This window comes from Pholcus phalangioides, unplaced genomic scaffold, assembly GCF_987345545.1.
Source record: "Pholcus phalangioides strain wild (caught in Gottingen) unplaced genomic scaffold, Ppha-v1.0 ptg000015l_1, whole genome shotgun sequence".
In the NCBI taxonomy this organism is placed as follows: Eukaryota; Metazoa; Arthropoda; class Arachnida; order Araneae; family Pholcidae; genus Pholcus; species Pholcus phalangioides.
The window spans coordinates 3,889,240-3,910,227 of NW_028301608.1; the positions used below are offsets into that span (position 1 = coordinate 3,889,240).

The 20,988-nt window shown below is 40.2% G+C and overlaps 1 protein-coding gene across 1 annotated transcript in view; it reads left to right on the forward strand.

Moving 5' to 3' along the window:
- The first annotated feature begins 12,249 nt into the window (after window positions 1-12,249).
- Window positions 12,250-20,988, forward strand: part of Galphai (G protein alpha i subunit) — a 59,231-nt gene continuing 50,492 nt past the window's right edge. Inside the window, exon 1 of the mRNA XM_089242601.1 lies at window positions 12,250-12,751. Coding sequence (XP_089098727.1) covers window positions 12,631-12,751 — 121 coding nt within the window. The 5' untranslated portion in view covers window positions 12,250-12,630. The remainder of the gene's footprint in view (window positions 12,752-20,988) is intronic.

The window sequence follows — 20,988 nt, forward strand, 5'->3', positions numbered from 1 at the left end:
TCAATAGTTTCATTAATGGCAATGCCCGAATGACTTGGGACCCAGATTAGTGATATGCTGTTAACCAAAGAACTAGTATGAACCAGTTGAGCATACAGTAGGTGAGTCACCGTAGATGAATGAATAGAGAAATTGTCGAGAGCCATGATGACTGATTTGGAATCCGTAAATATGAATATTGAAGAATTAGACGATTGAATGAAGGATCTAAGACCTAAAGTAATAGCAAGGGCCTCCGCAGTGAAAACTGAGGAGTCTTTATTAATGAACCAAGACTTGATAACTTTTGTAACCAAACAGAAAGCTCCACAAACCACTTGAGATGATTTAGACGCATCCGTAGCAATTACATGAGCATTCAGCGGCAGAGACTCAATGTACTCTTGGAATATTGTTTGATAAGGGATGGTAGACTTAGTTTTTTGAAAGTTAAGACCCTCCGATATGAAATAGATATTTGAGGGTATCCACGGCCAAAAAGAATAAATTGGACGCAGCATGGACCTGTGGGAAAAACCAATGGTATTATTGAACTGTGATATTTTCCTAGCCAAAGATGGCGAGAGGCGACAAAAACCCGAATCTATATGGTTAGAGTGACCCTGCGTGGGAGAGGCTGTGGCAGAAATACAAGATAACCCAATCCTGAAGAGAATGGAATCCTGAAAGGAGGGTAGGGCGAGAATGGTTCTGAGTTTATCTATGCGAGTTGACGTAGGGAGGCCTAAGATAGATCTCATCGAGGAGTTATAGATTGTGTTTATCTTGGTGAGAGAAGATTTGGCTGCATTAAACCAGGCCACAGCTCCGTAACCAATGGTACCTCCAATGATGCTCATTAGCACAGGTTTGAGGAACTTGCAAGGAATATTTCTTGATGAGTGAGAGATGGAGCGACAAATGTTTAAATATAGAGTGCCCTTAGAACGCAGAGATGATAATTGTTTTTTCCAGGTGAGAGTACAATCCAGATGAACACCCAGAACTTTCAAGTACGGATCAAACGGAATGGATTCGCCATTAATGTTGAAAGAAGGAAAGTATGGAGGTCGTCTCCGTGAAAAAATAGAAAAACGAGATTTGGATAGAGAGATGCACAATCCACTATTTTCAGCCCATCTGAGAATGTTAGGCAAGGTGTTCATCAATCTGAACTCAGCATACTTCCCATCTAACGCATTCATCTGAAGGAAAATATCATCAGCATACATAAAAAACTTAATGTCAGAATTAATATATGAGGTTATATCTAATGTGAACAGGGTGAAAAGTACTGGGGAGAGGGTAGAACCCTGTAAAAGACCGCAGTTGGGAGCAAAGGCACCAGATATGGAACCCCTCCAATGAATGACATGTTTACGGTTCGAGAGATAATTAAAGAGCCAAGTTAAAAATTTACCATGAAAGCCCAAGCGGGCTAATTTGGCAATGAGCAAATCATGCCTCACAGAATCATAAGCAGCTCTCAAATCTAGAGCAATAATGTAGCTAGTATAGCCCCTTTGGAGGGCATATGAAATAGAGGACACCATATCTTTCATGCAAATCTCAGCACCAGTTTTTGGTCGAAAACCATAAAAATTTTTTGGAAAGAGCTCAAATCGTAATGCAATCCAGGTGATCCTAAAAAGAATGATTCTCTCAAAGATTTTGCTAATAGTGTTTATAAGGGTCAGAGGACGAAAGTTCTTCGGATCAGTAGTTGGTTTTCCTGACTTTGGAATAAAAATAATACGTCCTTCTTTAAAAGACGGCGGCACCAGCGATGAAGACCAAAGGGTATTAAAAGCATTCAGAAATTCAATCCCCTTATTTGGAAGGAGTTTGTACACCTTCAATGGAACACCATCTGGACCAGGGGTAGTTGAACGACCAGAACAAATGGCTCTACGAATTTCCGTGGGAGTGAACGGTGCATCCATCTGAGCCTGGAACTCACGAGGAGGACCATAAAAAGTAACGGTTTGAGATCGGCCAGGTGAAGAGAAGTGGTAAAATTTTAAAAGTTGGATCTGTACGAGAGGCTCGACATAACTATTATTAGCAATCTTGAAAATATGCCGGGAATCATCCCAAGTTTTCGCCACGATATAACGGTGTCTACGCAAGACAGAAAAGAGAACTGAGGGCTGAGTAAAAGGATGAAGTTCTTGAGCCAGAGTCTTCAATCGTAGAATGCGAAGGTGGCGACGAAAAACCGAAGCTAATTTTTTATATTTAATCCAGTTGGCCTGAGAGGGCACACGGCGAAATAAGCGGAAAGCCCGTTTTTTTTCGATAAGAGCAATACGCCCTTCTTTATCCAACTTAAGCCAAGGTTGTTTCTTCCGGTACACAGAGTACCTAGCTGAGTTAACAATGGAAACAACATGATTGTAGATACTGTCGAAATCGTTAGTAGCGGGGATGACAGAGAGACCTGCCATTACTGCTGACCATTTAATGTAACGGAATTCCTGAGATATGAATTGTTTATTCAAAGAGACGGAAATTTTAATTGGCAAATGATCACTATTGAATAAGGATTCACAGGGAGTCCAGATAATATATCTATAAAGACCTGGACTACAGAAACATAAGTCGATATAAGATTGTGAGTCCTTGCTATAAAAGGTGGGGCAAAATGGAGGAACTAGACAAAGGTTATGATTAAGATACCAATTAAATAACATAGTACCTGCAGGAGATACAATATGTCCTCCCCAGTTTGGATGATGACTGTTGGAATCTCCGATTATGATGAAATTCCCAGAGATGTATGAGAAAATATTGTCAATAGCAGCGATATTGAAAACACCTGGAGGACGATAAAAATTTACAACATACATAGAAAAATTATTTAGAAAAACTTGAACAATCATAATTTCAAAAAAGGGGTCCGAAATTTTCCATATCAAAGATGAGGAAAGAGATGAATTTACCGCGGTCACTAAACCACCACCTGGGAGAAGTCGATCATTTCTAAAAATCTGAAAACCAGCAAGAAAAAAATGGTCCTTCGGTTCCAGAAAAGTCTCCTGTAAACATAACATATCATAGTTTAAACAAAAATTTCTGATAAAGGTTGACTTGGACTTGATGCCTCGGACATTCCATTGAAGAACTCTAAAATTCATATTATTCATAGTATTTTTTTTTTTTGGAAAGGATTAACTAGAAAAATATATTGAACTGAAGAGAGGGAAAAAGCATCAAATTCACAGAAAAAAAAAAAACAAAAAAAACAACACTTATTTTTGGGAGAGAAAAAGGAAATATCAAGCGAGAAAAACACAATAGGAAAGGGAGGGGAAAAAAAATCAAACGAAGCTCGATTTGATCACAAAAATAAGAATACTGAACTCTTGTCAGCTCTAAATGAGGTAAAGAAAAACCATTATCAAACTCGATAACAGAGAGAAAGGAAAAAAGATCAAACGAGGAACAAACTTTAAACGAGAGGGGAAAAAAAAGGGGGGGGGAGACAAAAATGAAATTAAGTGAAAAACTAGGTTCCAACATTTGAGGCCAAGTCATTTTTCAGTCTCTTAGCTAATCGTCTTTGTTTAACCCTTTCCGCAGGAGAAGTATAGAATTTATTCGATTCAGGATCTTGAGAAAAGTCACTATCATCATTATGCTCAGGGGGCAAAGGTTGATTGAAGATAGCAGTCGAAGGACCAGAAGTGTCCATATTTACATTCGAATTAAGTGGCGGTATTATATTCACCTTATGTACAGCTAGGTTAACCGAATTGACTATTTCGGGAATAAGCGCTCTAATAGAGTCATTCAGCGATTCCTGAAGACTTATTTTCAGATCTTTAAGTACAATTTCTTTGATGGCAGATACTTCCGCTTGGACCAGGGAACTGATCTCAGCCTTGAGAGCACTGAAGTCAGATGACATGGAAATGCTGGTCCGAGCAGCATATGAAGAGGAATTCATTTTACATCTTTCTCGAGCGATGTTTATTGGAACATGATGTTCGGCTTTATAGTGATATGCTTTTGACTCCAAGACATAAGCAGGGCACTGACGATCAGAGGCAAGATGAGTGGAAGCCTTACAGTTAATGCAGGAGATAGGGTTTTGGCAGGTTTCATGGTTATGATTTTGGCCGCATCGTTTGCAGATCTGAGATGATACTCTACAAAACTTTGAGCGGTGAAAGTAGCTCCAGCAGCGAAGGCATTGATTAGGACGCTCAATAAATTTACGTGGTCGAAATATCAAGAACCATAACTTTATTTCCAGCGGAATGTTCCTACCAAGAATCGTTACCAGAACAGTTTGTAAAGGAATTCTTTCTTTTATAAATCTTCGAATACCGATGACCTGTAACCCCTCCGATTGCAGTTCTTCCGCAATTTCCACTACTGCAATATCACACGGAATATTTAGCAAAAATTTGGAGGTAATCGAATCCTTCAAAAGGACCGATTTAACGGGAATGTTCAAAATCATATCTATTTTTTTTATCTCTTTCGCAGTGTGAATATTTTCCGTAGAGATTAACAGCTCACTTGAGCGTGTGAATCGAATCTCCGAGATGTGTTTAGGAACAGAGATTTTTGAGCAGATATCCTTTTTCAGGCACAAAGGCCTGGATCTGGGAATAATTTCTGCACCCGAAAACTTGAAAGTTAGCAAAATGCGAGGGGACTCACCAAAACCGTCCAAGATGTCTTCATCAGATAATAAAGTATTCCAATTATGACTTGTAGACGAGACTTTGTCTGCACTGCCCGCTGGCTGTGTATCTATTTCAACAGCCATAGCTGCACATTTGAAGGAGTCAAACTAGACCCCGGAAACGGGCAGAGCCCTAACCAAGAGCCTTGATCCTTCACTTCAGGAAATTAAATAAAATTACTCCTACGAATATAATAAATAAAGAAAACTGTACTTAAAGAGGGAAACACTAGTAAAAAATTAAATAAAGGGTAAGGCACAAACGCAGAGCGAGAGGGGCGTAACACCAACCACGCAGCGCGTACGTAAAAACCTCCCCCTTGTTATTGTTGTGATCAAACAAAGTGATGTCTTCAATGTTTTAGCCTTTGCAATGCTCTGTCCACCTAATAAAAAAAAACTTTAGAGTTTTTATTTTTCTTCCAAATATAATTAAAAAATATATATTTGAGACATAAAATAAATGTAAATAATTTATCTCGCGATAACAACAAATTAATTTAATCGTGGAAAATTGTCACATATTTTCGAACTTATCGATCACAAATGAATACACCGTATTTTGTCAAAGATATCGACTTCAAATACGGGATATTGCCAATTATCGCCAAAATGAGAATAAAAGTAAGCGAGGTGGCCAATTATTTCCGAAATCACTACAAAAGTTGGCAAGGGCAGGAAATGAATAGCACTACTGCGAATTGCAGTGGATGGCTGATTCCGTTAGCGAGGTTGCTGCCAAATAGGCGGGTTTTTTTTCTGTCACCAATGGTTTACCTTAAAGCAGGGTCTTCAACTTTTCAGCTATGGGAAGCAAATCGAAACTTTCCACGAAACTCGGTTTGAGGCGTTTCAAATAAACGGGGGTTAATGGGGCCCCGAGTTACCCAGGGACAAAAAATTGATTGAAGACTCTTATTTGTTTTGAAATTATTTCTTGTTAACTTAAACTTCTCAGTTTCCGAATCTGGTAACCCTAAGCAAGGGTGTTCAATCTTTTGGAGTGTGCAGACCCCCTCAATTAAGCGATCTGCAAATGTGCCGAAGGCGCGTGAGTGATGTGGAATCGTGCCGCGGTTCACTTGAGCGATCTTGAACTGCACTTTGGGTCACTTAAGTGATCTGTAAATGTGCCGCAGGCTCTCCGTGAGTGATCGATCGCTTCTGACCATTATGTTGGCCCTCGAACAGAGAGAAATTGGCCACCCCAGCACTAGACTACAGTCATTTCCAAATAAGACTTGAAAAGACTATATAACAAGTCAAAATATCGTTGTAGAGGGATTTATCGTTATATCGAGTACAGTTGTAGCGTGGTTTCACTGCAAATTAATTCTCTACCTTTCCCTTTGCTACTACTATTACTGAACCGAACGTGTACCTCGCACACATTCCTCTACGGAATTTCTAATGAACTGGTATATTCCAGAATGTGCGTGTACGTGTTGTTAATCTAACGTGAAGTTTGTTTCGGTGTAATGCTCGTTATGGGTAGTGCTGCCATCTGCTACAATTTTTCTAACTGTGGGTGAAGTGTAATGATTGAATAATTGTTCTGTTGTAGGTCTGTTGCCCACCCATCCTAGAGCAGGGCCTCAGACTGGGATCTTCGGCGGGCATCCCGGTCAGACTTTTCACGGGCCCTTCTATGGTTAATTCACAGCGTGAAAAGCAAAAAATGATCAAAATTGTCTAGGGCCCTGTCAACACGCCCTTGTGGGGTGGGGGGGGGCAGGCCATTACTGTTGCTTTCTATGGCGAGACTTTTTAACGGGAGATCTTTATTTTATAGGAAATGCACTGCACATATTAACGGACAAACGTATTTATTTCTCTTTAGGAATTACACGTATCAAACCGTGACACGACGCCAATTATCGTTATCGCGCCAGAATTCTGCAAAATCAATGGTGGCGTTAAACTGAGTTTGGACCGTATATGAGGTGGAATCTCTCGAAAACGGACATCATGGGACAGAAGTTTTTCTTCGCAAACAGCAAATGCCCGTCCATATACAGCGTACATGCTCACCCCATGGCCTGCGGGCCAAATGTCGCCCTCGAAGTAAAAATTTCGTAAAAATGAACGAGGCCCCTTTTTGATATCACTTATTGGTCAGCGGAATATTTACAGATGACTTGAGTGCCGCTGTGGTGGTCGAGTGGTCATAGTGACGGACTCGCACCGCGGGGATCTGGGTTCGAGCCCCACCGTCGCCGCAGTGGTGGTCGGCTGAAGTTGGTTTTCTGTGGTTCCCAACTTCGAGGCGCAAATGCGAGCCGATCTCCCCGTTAAAAAGTCTCGCCACAGAGAGCAACAGTCCTACAAACAGTAAAAATATTCAGTCACTACACATCACTCACTTCACTTCTGAGATATAGATGGCAGCACTGAAAAATCATACACAACACTAGATACGCACTCAGACAGTTAGGTACACGCACTTACAATTCCGGCACAACTCACTAGGTAGTAAATTGCTTATGACAGTAGACCTGAGTTGTGCTCGGTTTGAAAAGAAAAAAGATCACTTGAGTGACTCGCAGCAAATTAACAGATCACCGCAGCATAGTGCCAGAGCATTTAAGCGATCTGCGGTACATTTATCGATCCCCTCAAGCAGCTTGCGGTACATTCCCATATCCCTTGAATGACCCGCTGCACAGTTCCAGAGCACTTAAACGACAAGCGGCACTTTTACAGATCACTTCTACGATCAGGGGAGCATTTAAAAATCACCGCGGCACATTTTCAGATCACTTGAGTGACCCGCGGCACTGTTTTAGAGCACATAAGTAGCGCCCGAGTGGCATGGTGGTAAGATGCTTGTCTACCACCGTGAAGGTTGCCGCCAGGTCCCAGGGGCTTACAGCGACGTGGTGGAGTTGGTGTACAGTGAAGTAGAGCACGCACGTGGCCTGCGGCTCATTTTCAGATCACTTAAGTGGTTTACGGAAAATTCACCGACAACAATTCACCGCCATGCAATTCACCGCTAGGAAAATTCACCGACAACAGTTCGATGCGAGTCAGAAAGCGAGGGAGTGTGTGATTGAGTCAGTGAGTCAGTCAGTGAGTGAGGGGTTGAGCGTATGAGTGAGCGAGCGAGCTACTGAGTGTATATGAGCGAGTAAATGAGGGAGTGAATCAATCATTTGTAGCACTACTAGGTTAAAACTAACTAATTCACTCACTTACTCACTAGGTCACTCACTAGGTCACATACTCACTAGGTCACTCACTCATTCACATACTCACTAGGTCACTCACTCGTTCACATACTCACTAGGTCACTCACTCATTCACATACTCACTAGGTCACTTACTCACTCACTCATTCAATTCCTAGGCCACTCACTCACTCATTCAATTCCTAGGTCGCTCACTCACTCATTCAATTCCTAGGTCACTCACTCATTCGCATACTCACTAGGTCACTCACTCATTCACATACTCACTAGGTCACTCACTCATTCACATACTCACTAGGTCACTCACTCATTCGCATACTCACTAGGTCACTCACTCATTCACTCATTCAATTCCTAGGCCACTCACTCACTCATTCAATTCCTAGGTCACTCACTCACTCATGCAATTACTTGGTCACTTACTCACTCACATACTCATTAAGTCACTCACTCACTCCTTTCTCACTGACTCAGTAACTCAATCGCTCACTCCCATGCTAACTGACTCGCATCAAACTGTTGTCGGGGAATTGTTAGTCGGTGAATTTCCGGCGGTGAATTTTCCTAGCGGTGAATTTTCCGAACACGCACTTAAGTGACCCCGCTGCATATTTGCAGATCACCGTGGCACAGTTCCTGAGGACTTAAGCAACCCGTGGCATATTTACAAATCACTTAAGAGTGTCGAAACGAATTCCCAGATCACTTAAATGTGGCGAGCAGAGATAATGGACTTGGTGTTTGGGGTGGCGGCATGATATGATGATGTGCCAATTCATATTTACGCATATACGTACATAAGATCGATCGGCTCCTTGGAAAAGAAGGAAGGAAATGAAAATCCGCAAAAGGAGAGATGAATAAATCCACAGCTCTATTGTATAATGGAAATCTTTGTTTTCTTTACCGAACCTTCACAAAATTGCTGCCTATAGGATAGGCGTATAATTATTGGAAATATTGAGAGGGCTTAAAATTATATGGAGCGGAGGGGGCCCAAACCTAATATTTCCATAGTTTACTACGGAGATGGTGGGAAATATATGTTGGAGGGAGCTTCGGACCCATAGGCCTGATGCAAGTTTACGCCCATGTTGCTGTCCGGTTGATCCACGACCGGATAATCGAGGCTCTTGTATTTGATATTTATTTGGACGCACAACAGCGTTTCATAACTCGGGCGATTCCAACAGAAATTGGCACGTTCTTGGTCATTTCTGTGTTGGCCGTCGGACGAATTATTAATTTGTAGTTATGTTATACAGTAGGTATATTAATACAGAGTGGAACCTCGTTTATACGTCGCTCAGTTCTGCGACTTTCACATTTATAGAGCGTTTGGCTTCGGTCGCAATCGGTTCCAATACAATTTAATGTTAAAATAATTCATTCAATCGACGCAAAACCTCAACTATTCGACGTTTTCACTTCGACGCAAACTCGGAATCTTTTGAAAAACCTTCATTTATATCCTTCAAATGCGACCAATTTTTCTACGCAGTGAAAACGCGTTGCTGCAACGGCTCTTCTCGCATATTGTCACCACAAAAGCCTTAAAATTTAGGATGATTGCTGTCGTGTATACGAAAATAGCCAGTGATTCCAGAGGCATACTTACAATTAGGAAAAGTATTCAAATGACGCGTAGACCTCAGATACGCCATCCATAATGCAAGGGGTTGTAGGCCTGTCAAAATATATAAAACAAAATTATCTTTTTATTTGATCGCCCTGTCCTAAAATATCCAATTAAAAAGTTGTGTTGCCCTGCCTACTTTGAGCCAAAAAAAATCATGTTTCTAAGTACTGAGATGTTTGAATTCAAAAATCACTGAAAAGGCGGGAAAAAACAGTATAATGAGCTTTTCCGTCCTTATTTATGCCATACATACTCAATCTATTGGCCCGCGGGCCAAATGTGGCTCTCGCGATCATCTGATGGGACCCACGACCTCAAACATAATTCTTTCAAAACGAACTAAGTGGCAAATAAATCGATGACCGTGTCATATAATATATACGTCACTTTTGAGTAAATGCGGCACAGTTTTAGAGCACTTAAACAGCCCGCGGCGAATTTCTAAATTACTCGAGTGACCTGCAGCACATTTCCAGATCACTTAAGTGACCCACGACACATTTATAGATCATTTGAGTGATTCTCGAGTATTCCCTACAGATCATTTAAGCGACTTGCGCCCTGATCCAGATCATTAAGTGTCCCGAGGCACATTTCCAGATCACTTAAGCGGCCCATGACATATTTAAGGACCACTTGAGTGCATGTACCTGCGGCACATTTACAGATCTCTCAAGTGACCACGGCACCTTTACAGATCACTTGAATGACCGGCGGCGCTGTTCTACATCCCCCAAGAGGCTAGTGGTACATTGTCAGATCACTTAAGTTACTTGCGAAACGGTTTCAGATCATCAAGTGGCCTGCGGAAGCGTTCCAGATCAACAAAGTGACCCGTACTGTGCTTGCTACGTGGCACAGTACGAAATCATCAAAGTGACGCACAGCACAGCTCCAAATCACTAAATTCAATCACGATACAGTTATAGATCAAGCGGCTCGCGGTGCATTTATAAATCACTTAAGTGACCTCTGCAACACTACTCCTGATCACTTTGACCCTCGCTTTCCAAAATGTTGAGCATCCTCGGTTTTTTCCTATCATTTTTTCAGTGATTTTTCAATTCAAATATCTCAACAAATATATTGCACTTAGGAACAGGAACTTTTTTGTTAACTTCAGGAGAGACAGAAGCCAACAACCTTTGCTCTTTCTAACTCCAGTTTTTTTGTACATGGTGACCAAATAAAAAGTTAATTTGTTTTTTGTTTTAATTACTATACAATCCCTTGCAATATGAATGACGTACAGTATATACTTATCCTCTGGCAATAACGCTGAAAACATTGACAGAAAAAATTCTGAAAGGACACGTGGCCGTTAAAACAATTGAAACCGTTTCTTTGGGGCTCGCTACGTCTGCGTATATTCTCAGAAACAAGTAATAAACAAATCACTTAAGGGCAGTGCCGTCTTAACGCATGGGCACACCCGGGCATGGCCCGGGGGGCCTCAAGAGAAGAGAAGCCTCACAAAAATGAGATTTGGTTGAAATTTTCTAGAATTTACCTGGTAGGGCCTCAAAAAAACCCCTTGGCTCGGGGGCCCATGACGGCGCTGTGCTTAAGGGTACACTCGAAATAACCATCAGCACTGGCTATCAACCGCTCTTAACGTAGCTTTGCTGGCTATTTCTGTGTACCTCAGCAATCACCCTAAAATTTATAGTATTTCCGGTGCCATTATGCAACGCGTTTTCACTGCGTAGAAACATCGTGTGCATTTGTAATGAAGTTTTTTGTAATTAATGTAAGGGGCCATTCAAGTATTACGTAAGCAGATTTTTAGCCATTTTTGGACCCCCCCCCCCTTGTCAGCAAAATTTCGTCAGCAGCGTAGAATATTTCATATATTCAAAAAGGGTGGTTGATGACGTAAGCAACCTTGAAACACCCCCTCCCCCCCCGTGTCATCAAAAGTCAGCAAATCCGAACCCCCCCCCCCGATGCTGACGTAATACTTGAATGACCCAGGGCTAACGTGAATGACCCCTAAATGACGTTTTTTTCAAAAGATTCGGAGTTCGAGTCGAAGAGAAAACGTGAAATAGATGAATTATTTTAACATTAAATTTTGTATTGGAACTAACTGCGACCGAAGCTATACGTCGTACAAATATAATAGTCGTATAACTGAGCGACGTATAACGAGGTTCATCATTTGTATGTTGGAGACGTTGGCGATTAGAAAAACTCTGGGTCGCCAAAGGGATAGAGTGTTGGCGCAATCAGAAATCACCAATTTGGTTTCAGTTCACTCAAGGAATCTTGAGCCATGGTCATGGCCCCCGCAAAGGGGGGGGGGCTGACAGGGCTCTAGCCCTGGGGCCCGGGCAATTCTCATAATTTTTTACTTTTTCACGCTATAAATTTACTACAGAAGGGACCCGTGAAAAGTATGACCGGGGGCCCTCAAAAGATTCCAGCCTGGGGGTCCCTCTCCAAGATGTGGGGGCCATGGCCATGGTATCACATTATACTTGGAAAGTTGGGAAGACTATTGTTGATTTTGAAAGAATAAATATTCTAGTTGGCTCCACTGAAAATACGAGAAGAAAACGGGACATTTTTACCAAAAAAAAAAGTCTTACTGTTCAAAATACAGGAATGCCGCGAGTAATACGGGACGTATGGTCATGTTAATAAAAATAATTTCTCTCCTACTGTTTGCTTGTAGCGCCGTCTCGCGGACTCGATTTCAAAAAAATGAGAAGTTTATGTACATTTTTTGTAATAAAACCACCAGTTGCTTTTTTGCTGTGAACGGTTGGCACACGCGAAAAGACGTTTATCCGTTAGGAAGTGTTTAGGTTTTTATTTTTATTATTTTTTTTATAGAAAAGTTTTTCGTGTCGTGAGTTAGTGTCGTGTTCGTGTCGTGAGTGGATTTTTTTTATTCGAGAACTGAATCGTCTTTTATACATTTATTGACTGTCGAGTGACGAAGCTTCCGAAGGATTTCAGTATATTTTTTTTGTATTGGGATACCGGCTCTGAACGGTCACAAGGATGTGTTGTTGCTGACGAAAAGCGTGACTTTTCATTTGATTTAGGGAAAAATTATTTTACGAATTCGAGCTTTTTGTTTCGACTGGGGAATTTTGTGTTGCTGCTGTTGAGTGAAGATGGGATGTGCAGTTAGCTCCGCCACCGACAAGGAGGCCGTGGAGCGCTCCAAGAAAATCGACAAGGATTTGAGGGCGGATGGCGAGAGGCAAGCCAGGGAAGTCAAATTGCTTCTTTTAGGTGAGTCCAACCCATTTCAATGTCAAAGATTCGTGAAAAATCTCTGGAGAATGCAGTGGTCGCTTCACATTGCAGTTCAAAATTTCACTGCAACGCTTTACATGTTCATTTTACATGTTTCAAGGTATCTCTTGTGTTACATTAATCTACCCTCCGAGTTATCTGATGTGACCCGCGACCTCAAACCTTATCCTGTAAAAATTACGGCACATTTCTAGATCATCTCGAACCATCCTTGGTGGTTCCAGGCCCCAAAGCAGAATGTTTAGCACTGATCTGCGACGAGCCCTCGGCTGACTGGAAATGTTCTGCGGTAAAAATCCCCATACATGTAATAGTGTTTTTGCACTTTTTCTTAAAATTCTTCCGAATTGTTCTGCAGTAGCGCTAATTGTTCTGCGACGTACTGCGCCGATTTTGGCATATTCTGCTTTGGGGGTTCCGGGGTGCCACAATCCGACCCAACCCACACGGGTAGAAGGCTTATACCCCGGGAGGGACAGAGCCTGGGTCACGTCTGGTCTGACAGGGTGGTTCTTTATCGAAGTTGAAGAATGCAGCATAGGCAATGAGCATATCGGTTGTATTCGCTCAAATGTAACTGATGAGATTATTCATTTAATTTCTCAAATTTCATAAAAACTTTTATAGTGTAATACCCCAGCCTAAGTCATCCACAGTGCAGTTCCACATTACTCAAGTGTCCCGCAGTATATTTGCAGCAGGGCTTGACAAATTCCAGGTGTGGGGTTACTGTGGGGACTAGGTACTCGGTATTGGTTCCTTTTAAACTTTTTTTCATGTATTTTGACTCTGAAGGTTTCCAAGGCAGAATGTGTCAATCTGTGACATACGTTGCAGAACAATCAGTTCTACTGCATAGCAATCGAAGAATTTTAAGAAATGTGTAGAAAACACTATTATGGCTATTTTTACCACAGAACATTTCCAGTCATCTGAGGGCTCGTTGCAAAACCAGAGATGGCTCTGAATATCTGGAATTTCGGAAAAGACTGCATAAAAATTTGATTTGACAATGAAAGTAAAAAGCCTAGTTGAAAGCTAGTAGATTAATCCTTTTTTCGATGAACCTATGGATTGAACATGTTTTTTGAAATGAACTATTTATTTGATTCACAGGGATACCATTGAGTGATGGGGGGGGGGGGAACCATACAAGAGGGACCCACTTTCATAGATTTTACAAATAACATATGTCCTGGGAGAAAGGTAAATTTGAGTACAGTGGCATCACTGAGAACAATGCAAAACTTTCTGCTTTAAGGTCTGAGGGGGATATAAAATTTTCATCGACCATCATAGCTGATAATATAGCAAAACTAACACTAGAGTATCATCATTTTTGCAGACTTTCTGAAGGTGGGGGGGGGCTAAAACACACGACACCAAAAGAGTGACCTAGAAAGAGGAATCAGGTCGGTGAACAACCAATAGAGTGACCTAAAGCGTGTGCAAGCATGTGAATGACCAAAAGAGGAACCAGGTCAGGGAGCAACCAAAAGAAAGAGTATGAGCACGGGACTGACCAAAAGAATGACCTAAAGCATCTGCAAGCATGACCAAAAGAGTATCCTAGAGCAGCGGTTTTCAGTCTTTTTGACTTGGAGAGCCCTTTCTGGTGTATACTTTCTATGGTGGAGCCCAGTACGTCAATTTTTTACCTATCCATCAAAGTTACTGATCTATTTTTATTATTCAAAACTATTTATAATAAGCTCTAATAATTTTTTTTATTTCCTGTTTTCTAATAGTTTGATTGAGTGGCAGCAGAGCCCTTGGAGAAGTTCGCACAGAGCTCCAAGGGCTCTTCAGAGCACAAGTTGAGAACAGCTGTCCTAAAATGTGCACAAGCATGTTAATCAAAAAAGATCTAGAAAGTGGGGGACCAGGCCAGTGAGCAATCAAAAGAGTGACATAGAAAGTGTGTGAGGAGGGAGCTAACCAAAAGAGTGAACCAGGAACAGGCGTATTATAAAAGGGTGCGGTTAAGCGGGTTATTGTACAAGCAGGCAAATTCGAGTAATGAGTGGTCAAGGAAAAGGGTGGTGAAATTCATGTAGCCCTCTGGCGGCAAAACCAAAAATCCACTTCTGTCAGAGGGCGTGACAACCAGGCTTCAAAGTAGAATGTTTTGCATTGTTCTCCAACGAATCCGCAGCTGAATGGAAATGTTCACCATTCATTCCTCGAATTTGCCTGCCTATATTATAACTTGACTGCACCCTTTTATAATACGCCTGTGTCTCTAGTTCACTCTTTCTACCCCGCCCCCCAATAATTTTAGTAGCTTATAACCCATACTTGATAGCCACCACAAACTGCATATTTGCAGGGTAGGAGCATAGGCTATTGTCCAAGGCAGCAGATATGAGTAATTGGTGATTAAATTCACAAATTTCTCTGGGAACAGGTGCAAACCAAATGTTTCTGTATGGGGTATGGAGATGTGACAAATGCAGTTTATTGTGTAGTTTTGTATGACATTTTACACGGTATTTAGAGTTGTTGCGAGTTTTGTTTGATACTCGTCCTTGAATTTTCCTGATGCGGAAGGGGGGGGGGTGCTACAGAATTGGCAACATGGCCAGAAAAAAATATTGCTACTGCCGGGAGTTCCACACTAAAGGGGTTGGTGCACCATCCTCTCTGTGAGTATAAAAAGGCTGCTGATTAGAAACTACAATGAATTGTATAGGTCCAAGTTTTATATATTATAACCCTCTTGTGCAGAAAATATAGCACAGTGGTGCTATAAAAACAATCAAAGTAAAATACCAGTATATAACAAAATAAGGTTGCCTATGGTAAAAAAAAGGTTGAATCAGCTTGGGGAAGGGGTAGTGTTGCCGCCACCCCCTCCCGATGACAAAAAAATTTATATTCTTATGTGCACATTACATAGTGCCGGGGGGAGGGGGCTGGTTGCCCCCCAATACCTGGCTTTTGAAAATACATTACAAATGGTATATAAACTGAAGAGCCAAAAAAACTGGTACAGGCATGCGTATGCAAATAAAGAGATATGGAACCAATCAGAGTACGGCGCTGTGGTCGGCAACGCCTATATAACACAACAAGTGTCTGGCATAGTTGTTAGATCGGTTACTGCTGCTACAATGGCAGGTTATCGAGATTTAAGTGAGTTTGAACGTGGTGTTATAGTCGGCGCACGAAAGATGGGACAGAGCATCTCCGAGGTCGCGATGAAATTTGGATTTTCACGAGTGTACCGTGAATATCGGGAATCCGGTAAAAAATTAAATCTACAACATCGCTGCGGCCGGAAAAAGATCATGCAAGAACGGGACCAATGACGACTGACGAGAATCATTAAACGTGACAGACCTGCAACCCTTCCGCAAATTGCTGCAGATTTCAGTGCTGCTGGGCCATCAACAAGTGTCAGCGTGCAAACCATTCAACGAAACATAGATATGGGCTTTCGGAGCCGAAGGCCCACTTGTGTTGATGACTGCACAACACAAAGCTTTATGCCTCGCCTGGGCCCGACAACACCAACATTGGACTGTTGAAGACTGGAAACACGTTGCCTGGTCTGACGAGTCTCGGTTCCAATTGCTTCGAGCTGATGGACGTGTACGGGTATGGAGACAACCTCATGAATCCATGGACCCTACATGTCAACAGGGGACTGTTCAAGCTGGTGGAGGCTCTGTGATGGTATGGGGCGTGTGCAGTTGGCGTGATATGGGACCCCTGATACGTCTAGATACAACTCTGACAGGTACGTAAGCATCCTGTCTGATCACCTGCACCCATTCATGTTCATTGTGCATTCCGACGCACTTGGACAATTTCAGCAGGACAATGCGACACCCCACACGTCCAGAATTGCTACAAAGTGGCTCCAGGAACACTCTTCTGACTTTAGACACTTCCGCTGGCCACCAAAATCCCCAGACATTAACATTATTGAACATATCTGGGATGCCTTGCAACGTGCTGTTCAGAAGAGATCTCCACCCCCTCTTACTCCTACGGATTTATGGACAGCCCTGCAGGATTCATGGTGTCAATTACCTCCAGCACTACTTCAGACATTAGTCGAGTCCATGCCACGTCGTGTTGCAGCACTTCTGCGTGCTCGCGGGGGCCCTACATAATATTAGGCAGGTGTACCAGTTTTTTTTGGCTCTTCAGTGTATATATATATAGGTATACAAAATATATATATGCGTACCTTTAGTACATGCTCTTTGCCCCCCCCCCCCCTGGAAAAAGTTGAAATGACGGCCCTGGTTTCCCATGAAGATGTCACGGTATCATTCTGCCCTCTTCTTACAGCAGGCGAGACCACAACTAGTAGAGGGAAGGCACTTGAAAATCAGACAGGGCAACCAGTTTAGCTACTGTTTTCCCCTTTAAATTACAGGAGGGAGGGCAGCAGGCTCTACAACTACTAGCCTATTCAAATTCACTTAATTATTTTATTATTTATTGATTATTATTTATTTTAATAAAACAAATAATTTGAGAATCATTAAAAATTATTAATGGATTGAATCATTTAAATTTTTAATTAATGATTATTGAATTAAAGTTTCTAGACCATATTTGACCACATCTAGATGGCTAAAATTACTTTTAGTCAGTGTCCTGGTAAAAATGTCAATCCTCACTGTTATAAATGATAATCGTGAATTTCATTCCAAAAGGAACAGTTGACTAGAAACCCTTGACTCTCTAAAGTGGAAACGAATTCGATTTTCTTCTTTTGATGTTGTACTAACATGCTATCAGAGAACCACATGCAGTCAACTGTTTAAATCTGAAATCTGCTTATATAAAAGTGCCATTTGATTTTTGTACTTAATGTTTTGTTGTCAAGCTGGTGGTTGAAGCAGAAAATCTATAATAAATTGATATATCAATCATATAACTTTATGTTTACTTTTTCTTTTTTAAAGTTCAGTGTATTTTACCTGCTTATAAATATTTTAACTTCATGTCATATTCTCATGTATGGTAATGAGATGGTTTCAAACAGTTTAGAATATGAGGGTTTGAACTATATGGTAAAAACAAAAACTTGTGTATTGTGTTCTAGATAATAAGCACTCCAGATGGCAAACCATGAAGCAATTTCACAGACAACATAGATTTATTTTACAGAACAGCTATTACACGTATTCACAAGCAGCAAATTTTTAAGAAACATGACCGACAAATAGAGCACTATATGAATTTTTTTGTCATGTATTTCTTTTCACTCTCAGTTGTTTTTTTGTACATGGTTCTACTCATCCGAAAGTTGTGGGACTTCTTTACCCTTCTTAAGTTGGCAGTGGTCATTTAGCATCTTTGATAGCATTATTTTTGATGACATTTCATTGCCACATTGATATTTGACCCATAGGCTGCGGAAATAGGCACAAAAATGTTGCTCTCAAGATAGCTAAATATTTATTTATTTTTTTTCAGTTGCCTTTTGTGAAAAGTTGATTGTACTCTTATGCTGCAAATACAGTGATACCTCGGTTAATGTAGATAATTTGTTCCAGAATCATGTTTGTTAGCCAAAAACATAAGCCGTGGTATTACTGTGCAGTGAAACATATTTAAGATGGACATTTTATGAGGTGGAAACCTGCCTTAATGATAATATGGATTCCAGTCTCTTCAGCCAAAACACTGGTAGACCAGGGCTGGACGAATTGCAAAAAAATCTAGGAGCTGGAATAATTTAGGCGGCAAAAAATTTTTACCCAAAGGAAAAGGTCCAAAATGTTGCTTCTTTTGACTTTTTCAGGGCATAGTGACCTGTCATGTTGGCAGATACACTGCTATTAATTCCCAACATTTTGCTGCTCTCAGCCTGCAATTAAATAACCGCAGAAAGAAAATTTTAGTCACCAATACTAATTTTTTAGTTGTCATGATGACCTGATACCTGGGAATTTGTCCAGCCCTGGCATACTTAGTGCAGTTATATCTAAGTTTAGCTCCGTATATTTTTTTTCTGTAATTTTTGTATGCACAAAATAGGCCTACAAAATGTGGAAATAGAACAGTTATCTTTCTACACTGCATCTAGGGATTAGATTCAAGTTGTTTTTCAAGTTATTTTCATTATTTACCAACAATGAAATTAACTTTTCATTAATCTTTTATATTTCTTTTAATCAAAAACTTAGAATAAGCTTCTGGTTGAATTTTAGACTAGTTTCAGACTTGTTTTGAGTTTCTATTTAGCAAGAATAACATTTTTATCATACTAGGTTACTTATACTTCAGTGTAATTTTTATTGAAGTAGTACAAAGGAAAAATGAAATATGAATTTCATGATTTAAATCAATGATTAAATAAAAAAAAAATCAAGTGATTAAAATCGGTGTACCCGGAACTAAGGATGACATGAAATTTTCTGATTTCATAATTATGTTTCCCAAAATGGGAAGGGGTCACTATGTCCATAAAAAGTCAAAAAACATTATTTAGGATTGTTTTTCTTCATAGAAAATCTGTGCTTGGCTCGTAAAAAATTTGACTTATGCCAATTTTTTTTTTGGATTTGTCAAGTTCTGGCCTACCTATTTTTAAAGGTTCAGAATTTAAATAGAAAAGTACTACATGTGCATTTCAATTTACATTGCAGTGATTTTGGGCTTCAAAAATGAAATGTCAGTTCCCACAATCACTAATTAAATTATTTTCTAATTGTAATTTTTTTTGTTTCATTGTTTTCACTATTGGCAACCCCGATTTTTTTCCCCTCAAACTGCTGTCTTGCATTTGGATGGTGAAGCATCAATAAACACCCTGAATTAAAACTATAAAAGTGGAACAAAACAGCAAAAAATCATTCTGGGTACATGGCAAATTTAAAACGAAATGTGACACAATTTATGATTGTATGATACTTTCTTTCAAAGTAAAAGCTTTCGTGAAAACTTTTTATAACAAAAACATAAGCCTGAACAGTACTGAATTGCCTCTCTCTATTTTTTCTTACAAACAAAATGTTATGATAATGTTTGAAAATACAAATTTTTTTTTAATCATGAACAGAAGTTGTCATTCATTTAAACTAGGCCTATCAAATAATAATTCTTTTCATTTATTTGTACTATTTCAACTACCTCGTTTAGCAATTGAAAAAGTACAACTTTCCTGTGGGGTCGTTAGAACTTTCAGAATTTAGATCAACATACTTAATACAATTCTTTTTTTTCTTCCTGAAATGAATTACATATTTACATAAGTAGATACATATAAAGGAAATAAATGCATTGAGTAGACCATTATACAATTTATAATATATGAATCTAGATTTTTTTTTTAACAGCTTGAAAAATTAGATGCAGGAAATGACATTTTGTAGCTCAAGGCTTAACAAATCAAAAAGTAGAAATGTAGGCATCATGCAAATTTCTTAGGAGCCAAGAATGATTTTAGTCACAAGATACACGATCCTGAATAATGTCTTTTTTTCGACTTTTCCGGTACTTTATATCATTTTCCTATGCGGAGTTTGTCATGAAATCAAAAAATTTTGTGACTCCAGTTTAGCTATCACGTAAACAAAATATTAGGTGCCACTATTGATTTTATAGTCGCTATGGTGACCTGGTGCCTGGGTTTTCTCAGGCCCCGTTCTAGCTAAAACAATTCCAAACTGGAAAATCAATGTTAGCTAATTACTAAGATTTATGTGTTCCTGCGCATGAATAATTTTTTAATGATTAAGTTGGCCATTCTATTCGAATTGCTGATGGAACTTTTTCACGAGCAAAATTTTAGATTTTGCCAGAACACGTTGATCGTTTTCCTCTGTGATCAGAGGTAATCGTTAAAGTGCCAAGAATTAGATTGTTGTGATTGTATTATTTGTGCTCGGATCTTGAGAAAAAATGCATGTGTTGACGAAGTCAGACAATTTCAAGAAGTGGCGAAAGTTTCGTAAATCGAGATAGAAATGAATATTTTTCATCGAACTTATAAAAAATGAATGGGTTTTTTGCAGATCGTTTGGCTATATACCGAAGGGGGTTCGGTTTCCACACTTCCCGGCGTTACGCGTCGCCGAAACTGGATACGGTCACATGATAACGGCTAGGAAAAAGTGTGTATGACTACATTCAGAATCATTATCAGATCAGCAAGTGACTGTACAAGAATGATGTAAGAAAAGAAAAGTTATATTCTTTGAAGTGCTCTGTTCTCTCTCTCGGTGGTTATAAAACACCATTGCCTC